We start from the raw sequence: 19,829 nt of genomic DNA on the forward strand, positions 1-19,829 counted from the left end.
CGGCTCTGCTGCAAGGTTGAGATTACCTTATCCGAAAGGCCCTTACTTCTCAGGATCTGCCTTTCAGGATCCAGGCTGTTAGCATTAACTTCTCGAGATTCGGGTGTTCCAGGGGCCCCTGAACGAGAAGGTCCTTCCTTGCTGGAAGGGCTATTGGGTCTTCTAGGAGTAAGTCCGTCAAGAGCGGAAACCAGGCTCTCTTTGGCCAGGCTGGGGCTATCAGGATAAGGGTCGCTGAGCAAGCCTTTAGTTTTTTCAGGACCAGCGGAATTAAAGGAAACGGAGGAAAGGCATAAGCTAATTCCATGTCCCATTTGTGGGATAAGGCGTCTACCCCCCTCGGATTGTCTCTGGGGTTCAGGGAGAAGAATTGATCTACCTGGGTGTTCCTTCTGGAGGCAAATAGGTCTATCTGTGGGAACCCCCATTGATGGCATATTTGAAGGAAAACTTCCCGGTTTAGACACCATTCGCCTGCATCGAGACAGTGTCTGCTCAGAAAGTCTGCCGTGGAGTTCTCTGTCCCCTTTAAGTGGACCGCTGTCACCGAGAGGACTTTCCTCTCTGCCCAGTGAAATATTTTTCCGGATAACTCCAGAAGTAGAGGGTTCCTGGTACCCCCCTGACGCTTCAGGTAACATACGGTGGTTATGTTGTCTGACAGCACTCTGATGTGGTGGTCGGAGAGAATATATTCGGCTGACATTAGTGTCTTCCATACCGCCTTCAGCTCCCTGTAGTTTGATGATCTGCGGCTGTCCAGGGTGGACCATTTGCCCTGGAAGACATGTCCTTCCAGATGGGCCCCCCAACCCCACTGGCTTGCATCCGTGGTGATGATTATAGAAGGAGAGAGGTTCCAGGCAACCCCCTTCTTTAGGTTTCCGGGATTGGTCCACCAGGATAGAGAATCTAGACACCGCTTTGTAAGTGTTACCTTCGAGTCCAAGGACTGATGATCCCTGTCCCAAGCTGCCAGCACTGCGGACTGTAGGCCCCTGGAATGGAACTGGGCCCACGGGATCACTGAGATGCATGAAGTCATTAGGCCAAGGATCTTCATTGCCTCCCTTAAAGTATGACCCTTCTGTTTCTGGAAGGTCAAAATCTTTCTCCTTATCGTCTCCTGTTTGGATTCTGGAAGGAAGGAGAACTGACTTTCTGTGTCCAAGAGAACCCCTAAGAACTGTTTTTTGGTGTTTGGTACCAGGTCGGATTTGGGGTAATTTATCACCCAACCTAGATCCTTGAAGAGGGCTAAGGTCTGATGAATACTGCCCTCTAGATCTTGTTTTGTGTTGGCTATAAGAAGAAAATCGTCCAAATATGGAACAATCCTTATTTGCTGCTTTCTCAAATGCGCCACAATTTCCGTGATGACTTTTGTAAAGATTCGAGGGGCTGAAGAGATTCCAAAGGGGAGACACTGGAATTGATAATGAAGAACCGTCCCCTCCTGAATGACTGCAAACCTGAGATATTTCTGGTGTAGGGGGTGAATCGGGATGTGGTAATACACATCCTTCAGGTCCAAGGTGCATAGAAGGTCTCCCTCTGAAATCAACGGAATTGCCGACTTTATGGATTCCATTTTGAATTTGTGATAGGTTAATGATTTGTTCAGGGACTTCAAATTGATAATTGTCCTGAAGGATCCGTCTGGTTTCTTTATTAGAAAGAGACTTGAGTAATGACCTAGAAATTTCTGATTTTCCGGAACCTGGACGATAGCATTTAATTTTAGTAGCTTCTGCACGTCCAGACCTAATTGATTCTGCTGACTCCCTGAATGGACTTTTGTAACCAGGAATCTTTCCGGGGGAGGACCACGGAAATCTAATTTTACCCCTTCTCGGATGGTTTTTAGGATCCACTGGTTTTGGGTAATCCGAGTCCAGGATTCCCAAAATAAGCGGAGCCTGCCCCCTACTGGCCTGATGTCATTGCTTACTTGGGCCTGAGTTGGGATTGAAGATGAACCCCCTACCTCTCCCTCCTTTAGGGTAGCTCCATCTACCTGTTTTACCTTTCCCTCTCTCTGAGGGTGTATACTGTTTGGAGGTCTTACGAAAGGGCTGCACAGGCTTTTTTGCTTTTCCCTCCGGAAACCCTTTCTTTTTATCGGCTGCGCTTTCCAGAATGGAATCGAGGACCTGGCCGAAAAGGTATGTTCCGGTGAAGGGAATTGCGCATAATTTGTTTTTAGAGGCAATGTCTCCTGTCCAGGATTTGAGCCAGAGGGCCCGTCTTGCAGTATTCGTAAGAGCGTCGTTCCTGGCAGCGAAACGAATGGACTCTGCTGAGGCATCCGCCATGAAGGATGCAGCAAATTTTAATAAGGGTAAGGACTCAAGAATTTCCTCCCTGGAGGTTTTCATCTTGAGATGCTCCTCCAGTTGCTCCAGCCATAAGCACATAGCTCGAGCCACTGAGGTTGCTGAAATGTTAGCATTAATAGTGGCCGCTGAGGATTCCCAGGCCTTCTTCAGGAGTCCATCCATTTTCCGGTCCATGGGGTCTTTTAATTGTGAAGAATCCTCAAATGGAATAGATGTCTTCTTCACCACCTTGGCCACCTGGATGTCGACTTTTGGAATTTCATCCCAAAGTTTAGTCTCCTCTGGATTGAAGGCCAGTCTGCTCTTGAATTCCCTGGGAATATAGAGCTTTTTGTCACCTTCTTCCCATTCCTCTTTGATCAGATCTTGAAGGTAAGAATTCACCGGGAAAATCTTTCTTTTCCTGGCCCTTAATCCGCCGAACATCTCGTCCTGTATAGAACGTTTCGGCTCCTCCTCCTCCACTGCCATGGTCTGCCTTACTGCAGTAAGGAGCGAGTCCAGCTGATCCGAGGAAAACAGGTATTTCCTTGGCTCCTCTGACATCGAAGGGGGGATCTGATCCTCCCGATCGTCTGAAGGGTACCCGGTTTCTTCCTCTGAATCCGATACTAAGTGTACCCTGGTACGCTTGGACGGAGGGGAAGCGGGAACTGGAAGAGAAGGGGGCTGATTCATTCCGGCCGCCTGTACTTCCTCCCTGACGATGGTTCTCAGCTCTTCCAGGAAGGATGGTTGTTCTTCCTTCAGGATCCTTGCTAAGCAATCCATGCAGAGGGCCTTTTTATACGACTCAGACAGCTTTTTTGTGCATGTCGCACACTTCTTAGCTTTTTTCTTGGTGTCTCCATGCGGTCTATGTCCCGCCTCTTTTTCCACCTTAATAGGGGGAGAAGGAGATATAAAAACCAGCCTAGGGGGAACTATACACCTGCCAGCCGGATACTACTTACATTACTCTGGACGAGGGGGTCAGCTACCGCATCTAGCTTGCTCACACCTTGGCCCTCCATGATGCAACCGCCACATAAGCATACATCATAGCATTTAAATAAGGTTCCTACCTTACAGGCCCTCCCCTCATCGCCGCCGGGACCGCCTCCTCTTCTGGGGGACTCTTCCATAGAAAAATCAACCCCACATGCGAGGCCCCAAACCGAGGCCTCCAGCATGTATGCGCGCCGCCATCTTGGACGCGTCACTTCCGGGTCATCAGGAAGAGACGCCGATCGTATCATCGAGGAGGGCGGAGCCGCTGCTGAGCGCAGAGCTCCGTCGGAGAAGCCGCTCAGCGTCCGGGTACCTGCGGCCTGCTCAGGAAAAAAAGGTACCGGACAAGCTAGGGGACCCCTCCCAGAGGGGTGCTGGCTTTTAGGCCCCACGGAGGCTGAAGAGGAGAGGCAAGAGCCCCCCGACCAGCCTCGGCCTAGTGTTTGCTCCCTACATTAAGCAGGGATCCACTCACTGCTCCTATCCCTGTAGGGACAGGAAGAACACTGGTGGGAGGGTAGGGGAGGGGCCTTTTAACCTCTCACGCTTCCTGTCCCTACAGAGATCCAATAGGACATCCTCCAGTGGGTACTGTCATGGAGGGACGTCCTGGAAATAGGAGATCTCCTCTGCGTGTGGCCCCTTTTGGCTGAGGTATGGTAGTTTACAACATCATCACTGTGCCTCTATTACTTGAGCACAAAGGGCTGAGAGAAAAAATATAAAAAAAATTGGGTCATTAGCCCTTTAAATTGAAGGTTAACCTTTGATGTTCAAGGATGGTCAAGAAAAATTGGGGCAATGCCCCTAGGACTATTTCTCTAGATATTCAAATGGAGGACAGAGTATTTTCTTCGTTGTGCACTTATAATGGCTCAATGAAAACTTTAGACTTTGCCTTAGATGAATGATAGATGGAACTCTGTATGTTCAATGTGGGGGGTTAGTAGCTGTGTTCTATAAGGAGCACTGTCCTGGGATGTTTTAATCTCTATATATTAGCTGCAAGGTAGGGGGAGGGATGGCTTGTCTCCTATCATGCAGGAGAATGGCAGGTTTACACCCTTACCTGCCCGGACCAAGGATCCCGATTCCGGCCGGCCTAGTGAATCTCGGACTGTAAGGATCAAGCCTCTCGGAGGTGAATGTGGTTCTGAGATGGAATTCTCACTGCGCCGATGTACTGCGTTGCCAGTCGGGTGGTATGTGCTGTCTCCTTGCTTCTGGCGAGTCCTCTGATATCCGAGTTGGTAGGCTGTCGGAGGTCTTCCGATGCTGATGTGTCTGCCAGTCGGTGCTTAGACCGTGCTGCGGCCGGAAATTGAGGCCGGGGATCTGCACTGTCGGCTAGGCCTCCCGATGCCCCGGATCAGACTCCTCTGTGCAGACCCAGCGGCGAGCTGCGGAGTAGGCATCATTACTTGATGAAGAAACAGTTTTAGGCCACCATTTCAAAACCATATTGAATTCAGCTCATGTTTTTCCAATAAGAACGGGGTTGTGAGAGATCAGTCTTGTGATGTATTCATCTTAGCTAGAGTTTACTCAGAAAAACACCGGAGGTATCAGTTCGACTTATCTTTACGAGTTACGCAAAGTCAAAGTTTCCTAACGTGCTTTACAGGACGAGTTCTGTGTCCACCTTTCTGCTGGATGCACATGGTTAAATCCAGCCTTCGAGAACACTCTGAAGAACCGCAGGTGATACTTCTTCACAGCACTGTAGGATTCAACGTCTCTCTGCTGCTCTGACCAATGTTATTCCCATTACTGCCTACAATGCGTGTCAGAAGGTCCTACTTTGGCCCAAAACCTTCACAAGTGTAATTTATATATTCTTCTGTGGATTGCTGAAATAAATGCATACATCATCTGATCTGAGTGCCAAGTTTTATTTATTTTTTGTAAAAATTTGTGTTAGTTAATCTGCATCCACTAATATTAACCACCCACCAAAGGATGACTGCGACGGTAAAAGAATCGGCATATATGCACAGCACAGTATGTTAAAAGGGGTGTCCCGTTAAGACAACATATCCCCTATCCACAGGACAGGAGATAAGTCTCTGATTGGTGGGGTCTGCTAGGGTTCCCGCCACTCATGAGAATGGGGACCTTTGGTCTCTATTTTAATGGAGCAGACGCATGCGTATCCACCGCTCCATTCAACTCTATGACACTGCTGAGAACGTGTGCTCAGCTATCTCCACCAGTCCCATAGAACTGAATGGGGAGGCAGCACACATATGTGAACGCCACTCCATTTAAACAGCAGCCCCCGTTCTTGTGAACGGCGGGGGTCTGGCCACAGAGTTGAGTGGAGTGAACATGCATGTGCGTCTGTCACTCCATTCATCCGGAGGAGCACGGGCCTACGTTCTCGTTAACAGCGAGGGCCCCAACCGTAGGACTCCTGGTGATCAACTCGGCACAACCATTATTAGTGGACCAGCCAAGGCCCTTAATGAAACGCTTCCATCTTTTATAACTGACACAAAAAAGCTGGATGTCTCAAACATTGTGAATGGTAGCTGCACAGCTTTGGTAATACAGATTATACTACTTTTCTATTTGATTGACGAGCCCTGCTGTAGAGAAAGCAAAGACAGGCTTAGGATGGACAAGCTAAATCTTCAAAAAGAATCAGATGAAATCCATGGCAGACTGTATACACCATGCCCCTAACACAAGCAAATCTGTATTTTAAGAACTCTAGAATGGTAAAAGGAGCTCCAGAATAATACAAGGCTACACGCACAATACAGAGTTATCACAATGATTCATTGGCAAGGCACACGTTAGTATTAGTCACAAATAAAGTATAACATTTTAGGAATGTGGATAAACCATGACACAGATTTTACTTCTTAAAAAAATTTGGATTTCATACATTTAATGTATTTTGCATTGGGGAAAAAAAAAAAAAAAAAAAAAAAAACGTTCATACAGACAGCAACATGATATGGTACATACAAGACTAGGTTCACACCAAGTTTTGGCACTACGGTCCATATATATGTATACATCAGGGAATGCTGGCGACATATACATCTAACATGCCCACAGACTACTTTTCCCCAGACCTATGTTGAAAGAATGCAGTAGATACATGTCAAATGCATGTACCAAACCTGATCTGAACCTAGCCTTATGTACAGACATATTTGAACCCCTTGCCTTTTGGTTAGAAATTTGATTATTCCTAATGAGACGGCAATAATTGGTCTGAAAGGACATCTGAACTGATACAACGGAACCACTAAATAGCTGCCAGAAGTGAAAATCAAGGAGTGACGGAGGTGGAATAAAGTGTGACACATCTACTACTGGCTCTCCCTGCTTTAAGGCAGTCTGGAAGTGCCATGAAAGCCCCTCGGGTCTGTTCATGGAACAGGCCTTATAGAGATGTTCTCGGCATATACTTATTGAAGTATGTGCCATGCTTTATACTCTCCATAACTACTAGTTTAGCTTTTTTAAGGTATTCTACAGAAGTCATATTTGAAGGGGTTCGTCCTTATGAAAGGTTCCTGAGGAAAATAATAATAATTCGGAACTTGTGATAATTGGCCCTGCAACATGCAGGTAAGACCCGTTACCCCCTCCTTCCTTCTCGCACAGTAACCGTCTCACTAGACTCCAGTTCCTTCTTTTTCTGTTCATAAAGCTCCAATAGATACTTGTCCGGCTTTATGTTGGCCATATTCAATTCTGACATAATCTTCTCCACTTTTTGGAGGTTTCTCGCATTCTTCATATTCCGTCCTGCAATGTATAATTTGAACTCTTCCAGTTCAATAAGTTTACAGGTGTCCACCTCACAGATGTTCTTCACTTCTTTCGATTTGTCCACTTGAGGGAAGAAAACAAGACCAGACAACTTCTCAAGTGTCTCAAGGGGGACTTGATATTCAGGTAACTGATGCTGAAAACTGATGGGGGCATTGGGTACAATAAAAGCTCCTTCAGCTAGAGCCTCTTCAGACTGCTTCTTCCTGGCGAGGATCACCTTGTAAAGGTGTGTGGGCACTGCTACATCATCCTTTCCGATAACCTGAAAAGAATTATCAAGAACATCTTCATTACACCAAAGAGATTAAACTGCAGTAGGCCTCTGCTCATCCAAATCTAGAATCCCATTATATTCAGGATGCCTTATTCACATTTGATGCACTTTTTTTTTTTTTTTTTTTAAGAAAACCCAGTGAGCAGCCTCAATGTTTCTCAATTCCTGGTAGTCCCAGCTTTCCCATACTTTAAACTAGTAGCCCGCTAATTCAATGGCAATTGCGCAATGCTTAATGCAGAAGCAGTGCAGCAGATGTGAAAACTTGCTGCCAAGTCTACCACAGCTAGGGCTGAAATGATTACTCAATTTAATCGAGTAATTCGACACCCAAAAAATCCTCGATGCAAATTTTTAGCATCGAGGATTAGTTTGTTTGTGTCATGTGACCACGGAGCGGGAGTGAAGAGCTTGCTATTAATTACCGCTCCGTGGTCACCCACACCGCACTTTCTTCCTGACACATCGTCAAGTCATAGTGCGCGCTTACGTGCACTATGACCCGACGCTTTGTGAAGATGGAGGAGCTGTGGAGCGGCGCCCCTACAGGAAAGGTAAGTACTGTCACTGGGGACATGGCTAGGAGGGGGAGATGGTGGCACTGGGGGGCAGTTGGTGGCGCAAGTTGGTAGCAGCTGGTGGCACTGAGGGGGGGGGGGGGCAAGTCGGTGGCACTAGGTGGCAGCCTGATGGCACTGAGGGGGCAGCTGATGGCACTCCTGCACTTTGCGGGCCCCGTTCTAAGAATAGGTGCGGGTCTCAGAGGTGAGAGCTGCACCTATCAGACATTGGGGGCTTATCCTAGCAATATGTCCCCAATGTCCAAGATGGGAATACCCCTTTAATGATAGCTTACTATTAATATGAGGCACATGGACATTTAAAAAATTAATAACAGCATGTGCCTCGTGTTAAGGGCCCATTCACATAACCATATTTTTCTGTCTGCATCCATTCCTCAATTTTGCGGATCGGATGAAGACCCATTAATTTCAATAGGGCTGCAAAAAATGCGGACAGCACACCTTGTGCTGCCCGCATCCGTATGTCTGTTCTGTGGCCCTGCAAAAAAGATAGAACATGTCCTATTCTTGCCCGTACATATTCCTATCATGGAGAAGGATGTTGCGGAAGGCACACGGCCGGTGTCCGCGTTTTGCAGATCCGCAATTTGCGGTTCTCAAAAACGGATACGGTCGTGTGAATGAGCTTTTTTTTGCAGACTCACTGTAACAATGCCTATTCTTGTCCGTAAAAACAGACAAAAATAGGACATGTTCTATTTTTTTGCGGGGCTGTGCAATGGACACACGGATGCGGACAGCTCATGGTGCGCTGTCTACATTTTTTTGTAGCCCCATTGAAATGAAAGGGTCCGCATTCCAATCTGCAAAAAATATGGATCGGAAGGGGAGCAAAAATAATGTCTTGTGAATGGGGCCTAATAGTAACAGTGACCCCATCATGTACCTCATAATGGGCAACAAGGAAGTAATGATGGTGTTACTATTAGGGTCCATTCACACGTCCGTGGTGTGTTGCGGACCCGCAAATTGCGGATCCGCAACACATCCGGTCGGCACCCCCTATAGAAATGCCTATTCTTGTCCGCAGCTGCTTAGAGAATGAATGGGTCCGCAAAATTGCGGAACGGGTGCGGACCCTTTTGCGGACGAGTGAATGGGGCCTTAATGTGAGGCACATGGAGGTCCAAATGAATGCCATGTGCCTCACATTAATAGTAACCCCGCCAGCTACCTCATAACATGATGGACAACATGGGGTTAATGTGAGGTATATGATGGGGTTACTTACTATTAATGTGAGGCACATGGAAGTCAAAATTTATAAAACCATGTGCCTCACATTAACAGTAAGTAACCCCATCATGTACCTCACATTAACCCTATGTTGTCCATTATCAGAGAAGGGCAATCTATACTTTGCCAAAGAAGAAAAAAAAAAAAAAACACAGGCAAAACATATTAGTCTTTCACACTTGCGGTAGCCTTTTCCAGCAGGGGAACAGCCTGCTGCATCCGTGCTACCACAAGTCCACCGTGCCACAGTAAGTCCGCTCTGGCCTTATTCGCTATAATGGGGGGCGGGCCGGAGGCCCAGCAAACATGCAGAGAGGCGCCAGAATTAAACTACAGCACGCTGCGGTTTTTATCCAGCAGCCTCTCGGCATGTTTGCCGTGGTGTGGCCGGACCTTCGGTCTGCCCTCATTATAGTGAATGGGGCCGAAGCGGACTTCCGGCGGCATGGTGTACTTGCGGTAGCACGGATCCGGCAGGCTGTTCCCCTGCCGGAACAGGCTACCGCAAGTGTGAGAATAGCCTTAACCTCATTAATATTTTTTTTTGCGTGATATTGAATGGTATCAAGTATCGCAATACTTTTTGGCTGTTGCGTGTAATTCTTAAACGGTCGATTGAAATGGTTTAAAGGGAACCTGTCACCAAAAAAAAAAAACGCTTATTAAGCTGTTCAGCGTACCTTATAGTGCTACATAGTAGTGTCCTATTGCACTTTTTCTTCGTTTTCCAGCATTTAGCCTCATTGAGAAAATCAATGTTTTATTAAGCTGCTGCCCCGTGCTTCAAGTCAGGCTTGAAATCAAGGGCGCATGCGCAGTAAAGGGCTGCTGTAGCGCGATCCCGGCTCCGGCTCGTACACTCAGCCGGCTTCAGTCTCGCTACAGCGCATGCGCCCGCCAGCCTTACATACTCGCGCCCGGCATCTTCTCTACCTGCGCATACAGAGCTGTAGCGAGACTGAAGCCGGCTGAGTGTACGAGCCGGAGCCGGGATTGCGCTACAGCAGCCCTTTACTGCGCATGCGGGCTGAGAGCGCGGTCCCGGCACTGAGATGCGGTGTGTCAATCAAGGCGGCAGGAGGCGGGGAGAGCAGGATTGGAGACGCCTAGGCCGCTGCCCCCTTGACTTCAAGCCTAACTTGAAGCACGGGGCAGCAGCTGAATAAAACATCGATTTTCTCAATGAGGCTAAATGCTGGAAAACGAAGAAAAAGTGCAATAGGACACTACTATGTAGCACTATAAGGTACGCTGAACAGCTTAATAAAGCGATTTTTTGGTGACAGGTTCCCTTTAAAATCCGTTGACTTTTATCTTATGAGTATGGGTAGCTTTAGCTGCTCATTCATAAAATGTTGTCATGGGGGAGGGTGAGGGAGGTGTAAAGCAATCTTCTGCCGTGTATAGTGACAATTCATTAAACCAATCACAGGTGGGTGAAGTGCCAAGACTGCATGCCCACAAACACCAATGATGCCAGTGATTAATCCAGAGGTGCTGCCTCATTTAAATTCCAAATGTATAATTTATCAAATTATAATCTTGTCCAGCTTACAGAACAAATAGGTAGCTCTTAATGAGAATGTGCGGTGTCTTACTCCTTCAACTAAGAAATGAGGTGGATCTGAGGCCGCTGATAAGAGCAACTTCATTTCACGACTGAACGCTTCTCAACACAATCAGGCAGGAGCAAAATGCAAAACTCAACTAGATGGAGGAATAGTCATTGTTGTCGACCATACACCGGCTGACCGGTCACCTCTGGAGGGACATTTGTGATGACAAACAATAACTCACCTGATAGGTGACACTTTTCTTGCCATCTTCATGTTGCGTGGGCAGTGTGAGAGGACCACTCACAATCCAGACGTCGTCAAATCGCTGTGTCAAGTCTCGACAATACATTTCAAATCTGGATGGATATTTTGGATGATGAGTGATATCAATCCACTGTAATGTAGTGCAAACCTGTTCTTATTAAAATACAACTGCATTGGCCTAGGTGAAGACTACTGGTGGAGAGCAAGTCTTTCTGTGTGTAGATGTCTGTCTGAAAAAAGCCAACACGGTCTTTCAAGACTTGGGAATGGCAAATCTGCCATTTTATCTCATGATGTTGTAATGACTCCGGAGCCTAGGTTCTTATAAATATCTACTTGATGCCAGACCCACCTCTGGGACCTGCACCTACCTCAAGAACGGGGACCCCTCCAACTACTGCCCTGTCTGGTGAGACAAGCGTAGGCCACTGCATCCAGGTACAGAATATATGGAAGGGAGGTTGTCCATGTGTGGGGCCCTCTTTATTCACTTCTTTGGGAGAAGAACGCAGACAGCCGTGCACATGCGTGGTGACCTATCTATCCATTCTCTACCTGGATGTGGCAGCCAGCAGTCACCTCACCAGGCAGAGGATGGGGTTCCCAGTTCTTGAGATAGGTGTGGGTCCCAAAAGTTGGAGCTCACATGTATCAATACATGGCCAAATCATCCCTGCCATGTGATCACCACTGTGTCACCACTGCAGTTGCTCTCTTCCAACTCCGACAACCATATCTTTCTACCCCTATCACCCCTGAGAAACCCCCTCCTGAAAAATGCTGACATATCCAAAGATTGATTTATGACTAAATGTAAAAGGCATTTTGCAGCCTGCTATGTACTGAAATACATGCAGGCTGCAGAAGCCAAAGGGCCCAACATTTTTTTTATTATTATTATTTCATTTTACAAAACAAAAAATAAATAAGTGTCCACAGCCTTTAAGGGGTTCTCTGCTTTGGGCAATCCCTTTCAGTTAGAAGGTTCCTTTGGGGAATCTTGCAGCCGCTGCATGTTTCTCCCACAGGTTAAATGAAGTATTACATTTCATACAGAACTTGAGTGCGAGTGTCCATTCACACGTCCGTATGTGTTTTGCGGATCTAAAAACACAGACACCGGCAATGTGCGTTCCGCATATCGCCGGCACGCTCATAGAAAATGCCTTTTCTTGTCCGCAATTGCGGACAAGAATAGGACATGGTTTATTTTTTTTTGCGGAACGGAAGTGCGGATCCGCAAATGCAGATGCAGACAGCACATTCCGGCCCCATTGAAAATTAATGGGTCCGCACCTGTTCCGCAAAATTGCGGAACGGATGCGGACCCATTTTGCGGACGTGTGAATGGACTTTTTGCAGGTATTCAGAGCTGTGGCTAATAGATAAGGAAAGTATTTGAGGGTATCTGACACTGACACCTCCAATGATCACCTGTTCAAAGAAGCCACACATTACAGAACCCTGCCCATCTAATATCGATGACCTATTCTAAATAGACTGGACCCCTTTAACTGCAAAAATTATTTGAATGCTGTTCTCTTTTGAAGTGTTTGAAGCTTTAGAAAATCTTTTGCATTATAACGCATTGTAAAGTGAATCTGGTCTCTCACCTATTCCAGAAGCCGGCGTTGTTTTCATAGTTTTGAGGCACAATGTTTGAAAGGTAGAATGTTTCAGCCATAGCCTCCTGGAGGCGCAAAAAAAAGGGGAGTTTCAACTTAAAGTTTTTTTTTTACACATGCTATTACATTAGCAAAACAAAATCTATAAAAAATAAATAAAAATCCCATTTTCTTTTTCAGGCAAGGAAAAAACTAAGTCTTACTGTAGAATATTTGGTGTCCCCTGCTGGGGCCATATGACCTCGGGACCATCCACTATGCAAATAGTCTTCATTGCTGGCACTAAATATTTCTGGAATGCTTGGATCCGGTTTAAATCGGCAGTGCTTTCGATCAGCAATACCTGTGTAAAAGACAAAGAAGTTATACCTACAAATGAAAATTTAAGCAGCTTAAAGGGGTTGTCAGCAAGTGGCATTTATTATGTAGAGAACGTTAAACACAAGGCACTTACTAATGTATCATGATTGTCTATATTGCCTCCATTGCTGGCTTGCAGCGCAGATACAAGGTGGCCAAGACAGGAGCTGTTGCGCATGCGTGCCTATGTGCGCTCCTATGGTCCCGGCCACCAGAGAGGCCAACGCTTTTTCCTATAGCATGCAAGCACAACCACCTTTGCTGGATTGTAGTGCTGGTTGGAACCCCTGAATACGAGCAGCGTATAAGGTGATGAATCAAGCCAGCAAGGGAGGCAACATGGACAATCACAATACATTAGTAAGTGCCTTGTGTTAACTTCGTCTACATGATAAATGCCATTTGCTGAAACCTTTAAGCTCACTGTAAGCTCCATGAATTCAGACCCACCCTCTGCATCTGTGACAGTGCTCGGCAGGAACACCTTGTCGGTAGTAGGTGACCCAAGTAGAAGGATAACGATGTCCAGTAGTCGTCCAGTAAAAATAAAAACAGCAACGTTTATCCCATCAGTTTAAAAAAGACGTCGTGAAAAATATCCTCACGCATTTCGAACCCTAAACCACAGGGTTCTTAGAGCAAGGATGTGCTTCTAGGATGTGTTTCTTAACCGATGGGTAAAATGTTGCGTTTTTAATTTTTACTGTTATTGTTATCCTTTCTTTTACATGCCTACAAATGTAGATTAAAGCAGAGCAGATATTAGAGGGCATCCATGTTTACACTGGGCATCCCCCCAGCTTCCGGACCCAAGACAGAAGCACGGAGCAGCTAGAGTTTCAAATACAAATCTGTACTTAGGTAGATCTAAATGTGAATTAGGGCGCATTCAGAAAACACAGATACCTACCGTGTGCAATTTGCGGACCGCACATGGCCGCAAGCATAATAGAAAATGCCTATTTTTGGCTGCGATTGTGGACAAGAATAGAACATGCTCTATCTTTTCTATGGAGCTTCAGAACGGAACCAGGGAACTTGGATGCAGTACAGCTGAAAATGTTGCGTTTTTCCTGCATATATTGGATCTTTTTCCAGCACTTCCTCCACTTCTGCTCCCCCTACCCTCTCACAGCATGCACTCTCAGATACCCTGAGTGAGAGATAGTGCAGATGCATCCTCCTCCAGGACACGCGTGTAAAGTCAGTGAACCATGTTCCTGCATTTTCTGGACTGAAAACTGCTCCTCTGACCAGAACTCCATGACTTATGATGCCGTGTGTTGGAGTCTGCTTGACTGCAGGTTTACTGTACTGTACTCACAGCCTTATGCGAGTACAGTACAGTAGTCTGGTGCAAACTCACAGCCCCATAGATCATTATGATGCTGTGAGTTTGGGTTGGAATAGCAGCGTTTGGTCCATCCAGCCATCACACAAGTGCGTCTCCTGGACCAGTCATGTGAAAATAGCCCATGGGACCGATCAGGTTTCCGAACAGATCAGGGAAGCGACACACAAGTGCCAATAGGAACCATGACAAAAAGAAAGAAGTGCATATAAATATGGGCTGTGGCTTTGCTAAAGGGGTATGAAGCGATGGCATATCTTACTAGGATGTGTCATATGCCATCACCGTATGATCCATGGGGGTCTACCTCTGTGACCCCAATCCTAAGCATGAAGGGGCGGCAGCGCTTATTCCGTTTTTCCTGCACAGCACTGCTCCGGACCTCCCACCTTTCAGGGAAAAAATGTGAAGGGGGAGGGGGGGGGGGGGTGCAGTGCAATTACAACTTAAAGGGAACCTGTCATCAACGCTATGCTGACCTCACTGACAGAAATGCTGATTTCAGCGGTGTGTCACTCATGAGCTAAAAGTGGTTGCAGAGAACCAGCATCATAATCATTGCAGCCCAGGCCGTGAAAATAGTCAAATCTACCTGAGAAGCGTCATGGTTATTCCTAATCTCCTGCTCTCCCGCCCTTCTGCTGATGGTAGGCAGTTCTCTCCTAGAGAGAAAGGGAGAAAACTAGGTATTAGACTGTCAGTCATCAGCAGGTGGGCAGGAGAGAAGGACTTCATGAATGACCAGGACTCTTCTCAGGTGGCCGGGACTCTTTTCCAGGCCCAGTCTGCAATGATTGTCATGTTGGTTCTCGGCAACCACTTACTTATAACTTATAAATGACAGATCGCTGAAATCAACTCACCTGTCTCTACTTTATACTGCCGTTAGTATGGGCAACATAAAGTTGATGACGGGTTCCCTTTAAATGGGTTGTGCACGATTTTAAGAAACAATTACGAATAACTGGGAATGTGGTAAAATAAAAATATATATGTACCTGGTAAATTCCCCACCACGCCACTGGTCTCCGTTTACGTCCCTGTGGTGATGACATGCCGCACATACGTGTGACTGCAGCAGCTAATCACTGGCCTCAGTGGCGATGGCTGCACACATGGGACCTCGGAGGCTTGTGATTGGCTGCGTCTTCACGCCAGCACTGCAGGACAATTTAACAAAGAACAGCTGCAGAGGCAGAATTAACCAAGTGAGTAGACATTTTATTTTTATTTTACCATATTCTCTTTTAGTATATATTTTTTTTAAATCCTGGACAATCCCTTTAAGACGTTTACTCACCAACTGTTTTCTCTTTTGTTAGATGCTCGATCACCCATTGTGGCGTCTTTTTGGCTTGATCATAGGATAAAGCATGACTGATGTATTGTCTGACCTCTGCTCCACTCTTTGGGAATCCATATTCCTCGAACGGTGACCTTTTCGCTGGCTCTGGGGACAAAAGGAGCGATGACAGCGTTGGCGCAGGTATATTCCTTTATGTAATATACGGTAGGTGAGAGAACTGTAAGTGCTAATAAACCAGCACGAGGATATGCCAACTCCCGGATGGCAGCATTTATAATGTAGTTGGGACTTACAAAAATGAGTTAAATGGATTAAAAAAATATATATATAAACAATAACATTCAGATACTTTCAGTCACGAATAGATGAAAGTGTCCAATCATGGTTTTCTCTTTATAACTAAGGCGTGAAGATGTTGTTTCTGATGATTTAATCTCCATTCTAAGACCTGTGAATGCAGGTAAGGCTTTGTCTACATATTTTCTCAAGGTTGTTTTGGGATCCTGACTCGCTGTGGACCTGGGAACTGGCCGCTCCAAGGTCCGTGGTGATAGCAGATGAACAACACGTACTCAGTGACAATAATGGAGCGCATGCGCTGGCTACGTTCCACTAGGGAATGTTTAATCGGTATAAAGCTGGAACCCTTCAGGAAAAAAGTCAGAAGCTCATCCTATGGGGGGGGGGGGACGCCTCGTGTAGGGACCTAATCCGTGTTTTCCCGATCGAGACTGACTGCTTTCGCTGGAAGGGCTTCCCAGCTGATGTCAGTCCCATCGGTGATGTAAGTAGGTACCTTCTTCCTGGATGTAGCCGGGACTCCAGCTGAAGCGTTGAGGTAATTGTGTATAATACTTAATAAAATCATATTGTAAACCTTCCTTTAGTTAAAGGGGTTATCCAACCCCTTTAATGCAACGGGGACGAGCCTCTCTAGTGTCACCCCGGAGATGCGGCGGAGGCTGTGCGGGCATCAGAAGCCATGTGAGTGCCGGGGAGCGAGGTAAGTATCTGTGCGAGGTGCCCGGGCATTAAAGGGGATGGGTAACCCCTTTAAGAGTCTCTCTTTAAAGAGTATCTGAGCCTGAAGTCTCTCTCTTTCCAGCAAAACATTAATAGAGCTGGACCTGTCATATGACTAGTATTAACGGGTCCAATTGACCCCATTAAATTACAAGGTTGCCCATCGTCGTTTGGATGTCGGGAACGCTGCTGCTTCAGTTAAATCTGATGGAAGTTGCAGCAGAGGCTCCATACAAAGCCTCTGACGTGACTCTGGTCTTAAAGAGGTTCTGCCGCTTTTTTCCCCCTGATCTATCCTCTGGATAGATCATCATCGGGTCGACAGGGGTCCAACACACAGGTGTCGGACCCCCGCCGATCAGCTGTTTGAGAAGGCAGCGGCACTGGCAGTTGTGTGGCGCTCCTCTCGCAGTTTAGCTCAGGCCCAGTGACGTCGCGACCAGTATCACGGGGCTGGGCCCCATTGAAGTGTACGGAGCTTAGCTGTGCCCAGGCCTAGTTGTGACATCACTGGCCCTGTGGGAAGCAAGGAGAAGCCCACGGCGCCATTACCAGCACAGCTGCTTTCTGAAACAGCAGATCGGCGGGGGTCTTGGGTGTCAGAACCCCGCCAATCAGATGCTGCAGAACCTCTTTAATAAAAACATAAGCTGATGCAAGATTCGTCGAATGGAGTCTTTTGTCCAGGTTTGATGGACATCACCTCACACCCCTGCCAATCAGCTCTTCGGGTGTAGCTCCGTCATGGAGGCCACAAGGGCAGCCAGCCAAATTAACCACATTATAATCCGTCACTGGGTAAAAAAGTACGCAAAAAAAAAAAAGGCAAAAGCTTCACGTTAAAGGCCCCTTTCACACGAGCGAGTTTTCTGCGCAGGTGCAATACGTGAGGTGAACGCATAGCACCTGCATTGAAACCTGACCCATTCATTTCAATGGGTCTGTGTACATGAGCGTTTTTTTTTTTCCACGCATCACTTGTGCGTTGCGTGAAAAAACACAGTATGTTCTATATTCTACGTTTTTCACGCAGCCCTGGCCCCATAAAAGTGAACAGGGCTTCAGTGAAAAACGCATTGGATCCGCAAGCAATTGCGGATGCAATGTGCTTTTCACTGATGGTTGCTAAGAGATGTTGTTAGCAAACCTTCAGTTCTTTATCACGTGCGTGAAAAACGCATCGAAATGCATTGCACCCGCGTGGAAAAAATTGAACGCAATCGCAGACAAAACTGACTGAACTTGGTTGCAAAATGGTGCAAGATTCACTGAAAGCATCCGGAGCCAATCCGTCACCTCATCAAATGGCTTTTATCCCTAATATGTTCCTTTTTTCCAGACTGCCTGCTTTCCTGTGTTCAATCCAGTCTTCTATTCCATCACAGATCACTCATAGTCAGGGGTTGCGGCCTCCACGTTTGCACGCTGTAGGAGCTCACTCTGGCCTCTCCCGTCACGCATGCGCAGCAGTTCCCGTCCGGGACACCTCCTATCTGTGCTGGTAGGGCATACGCGGGAGCCCTGGAGCTGTTCTTCCAGTGCACAGTCCCTTGGTGCTTCACTAGCCGCCTCAGGAGCGTGCACATACAGGAAAGTGGTGCAATAACCATCCTAGTGCTGCTTGCCTGTGCCAAACTTTTATAGTCACTGTGCCCCCCCCCCCCAGGCCTCTTTGACATGAGCAAGTGTTCCGCGCAGGTACAATGCTTGAAGTGAACACATAGCGCCTTCACTGAATCCTGACCCATTTATTTGAATGGGTCTGTGTACATGAGCTTTTTTTTTTTTAACACATCATTTCTGAGTTGCGCGAGAATCGCAGCATGTTCTATTTTTTTGCGTTTTTCACGCAGCCCTGGCCCCAGATAAGTGAATAGAGTTTTAGTGAAAAACGCATTGCATTCGGATGTAACCAGGATGCAATGCGTTTCTCACCAATGGCTGATATTTGTAAGTCTTCCGTTTTTTATCATCATGTGCGTGAAAACCGTATCAAAACTGATTGTGCGGAAAAAACACTGAACTTGCTTGCAAAATGGTGCGAGTTTGACTGAACGCACCCTGAGCCGATCCGTATCGTTCATGTGAGAGAGGCCTAAGTGGCGGGGGGCTAGCGATAGCCCTGAACGGGTGGAGTGAGAAAACCCCTAAACCCTCACCATTTCATACAAAACCAAATTGGCACATGGCAGCCGGCGCCTCTGCCAGCTCTCAGCCCTTCTCTGCACTGTGCTGTTCCTCTGTTATTCCTCCTGCTCTTCAGTATGCTCCAGTTACTAAACGTTTAACCCTTCAGCGGCAGCTCCCTCCAGGATTCAGGACGTCGGTGAGCAGTGTGCTCAGCAAGGAGGGGGATGCAGGGGCAACACGTGGGCAGCACGGGGCCTGCATCCAGGGCAGTAAAGTCACAGCTTCCCCACCAGGGGGCGGCTTTCTTACCTAGCTCCGATCTTTTCCGGTCGTATAGATAAAGCGCGGCCAAGCAGGACGATGTGCTCAGAGCCGAGCCCAGCACGAATCCCCCCCAGAAGCGGCGGTTTATAAATCGGTAAAACGGACGGCCAGACATCGTCAGGAAGCGGAAAAAGAGATTTAGGAGGCGGCACGGCACCTGCCGGCCACGAGCAGTCACATGCTTTACGAGACAAGATGGGTAACCAGCGACATCTAGTGGCCATAATTGTTCGTTGCAAGTGAATGAATAGCGTGTGTAAACGGTATGACAGGCGCCACCTGCTGGTTCTGTTTGGAATCGAAAGCTGCTATGGTTTAGTCACTAAACTTTAGTGGCTCCTTCTAATTGCTTTTCTATCTATTGTTACAACATTGCGCGGTGTGGAGCATTTGTTTGGTGAAGGCATGGATTAGGCACAGGTTTAGGGTCCATTCACATGTCCGCAAAATGGTGCCGCATCTGTTCCGCAAAATGGTACGGACCCATTCATTTTCAATGGGGCCGCAAAAGATGCGAACAGCACACAGTGTGCATCCGCACTTCCGTTCCGCCCCCGTAAAAAAATAGAACATGTCCTAAGGCATTTCTATTATAGTGCCCACCATGTGCTGTCCGCAAAATGCGGAACGCACATCGCCGGTGTCCGTGTTTTGCGGATTCAGAATTTCCGGACC

General features: G+C 47.1%; 1 protein-coding gene across 1 annotated transcript; it reads right to left on the reverse strand.

Annotated features, from left to right (window-relative positions):
* Positions 1–5,362: 5,362 nt before the first annotated feature.
* EXOG (exo/endonuclease G) lies at positions 5,363–19,305 on the reverse strand. Its single transcript, XM_040433873.1, has 6 exons — positions 19,140–19,305; positions 15,672–15,821; positions 12,864–13,003; positions 12,649–12,725; positions 11,013–11,127; positions 5,363–7,383 (listed from the first exon to the last, which is right to left on the reverse strand). The coding sequence occupies exons 1-6, from the start codon at positions 19,267–19,269 to the stop codon at positions 6,925–6,927; spliced, it is 1,071 nt and encodes a 356-aa protein (XP_040289807.1). The 5' UTR covers positions 19,270–19,305; the 3' UTR covers positions 5,363–6,924.
* Between the last annotated feature and the right edge of the window lie 524 nt (positions 19,306–19,829).

The sequence above is a fragment of the Bufo bufo genome, chromosome 5 (genome assembly GCF_905171765.1).
Source record: "Bufo bufo chromosome 5, aBufBuf1.1, whole genome shotgun sequence".
NCBI classification, from domain to species: Eukaryota; Metazoa; Chordata; class Amphibia; order Anura; family Bufonidae; genus Bufo; species Bufo bufo.

What these genes read in the sequence shown, in the direction of transcription:
- EXOG (XM_040433873.1), bottom strand. Translation starts at nt 19,269, where the DNA reads ATGTCTGGCCGTCCGTTTTACCGATTTATAAACCGCCGCTTCTGGGGG. An exon ending in AACAAAAGAGAAAACAGTTG is followed by an intron (nt 13,004 to 15,671) that starts GTGAGTAAACGT and finishes TCTTTTACACAG; the next exon opens with GTATTGCTGATCGAAAGCAC. An exon ending in AACGCCGGCTTCTGGAATAG is followed by an intron (nt 11,128 to 12,648) that starts GTGAGAGACCAG and finishes ATATCCATCCAG; the next exon opens with ATTTGAAATGTATTGTCGAG.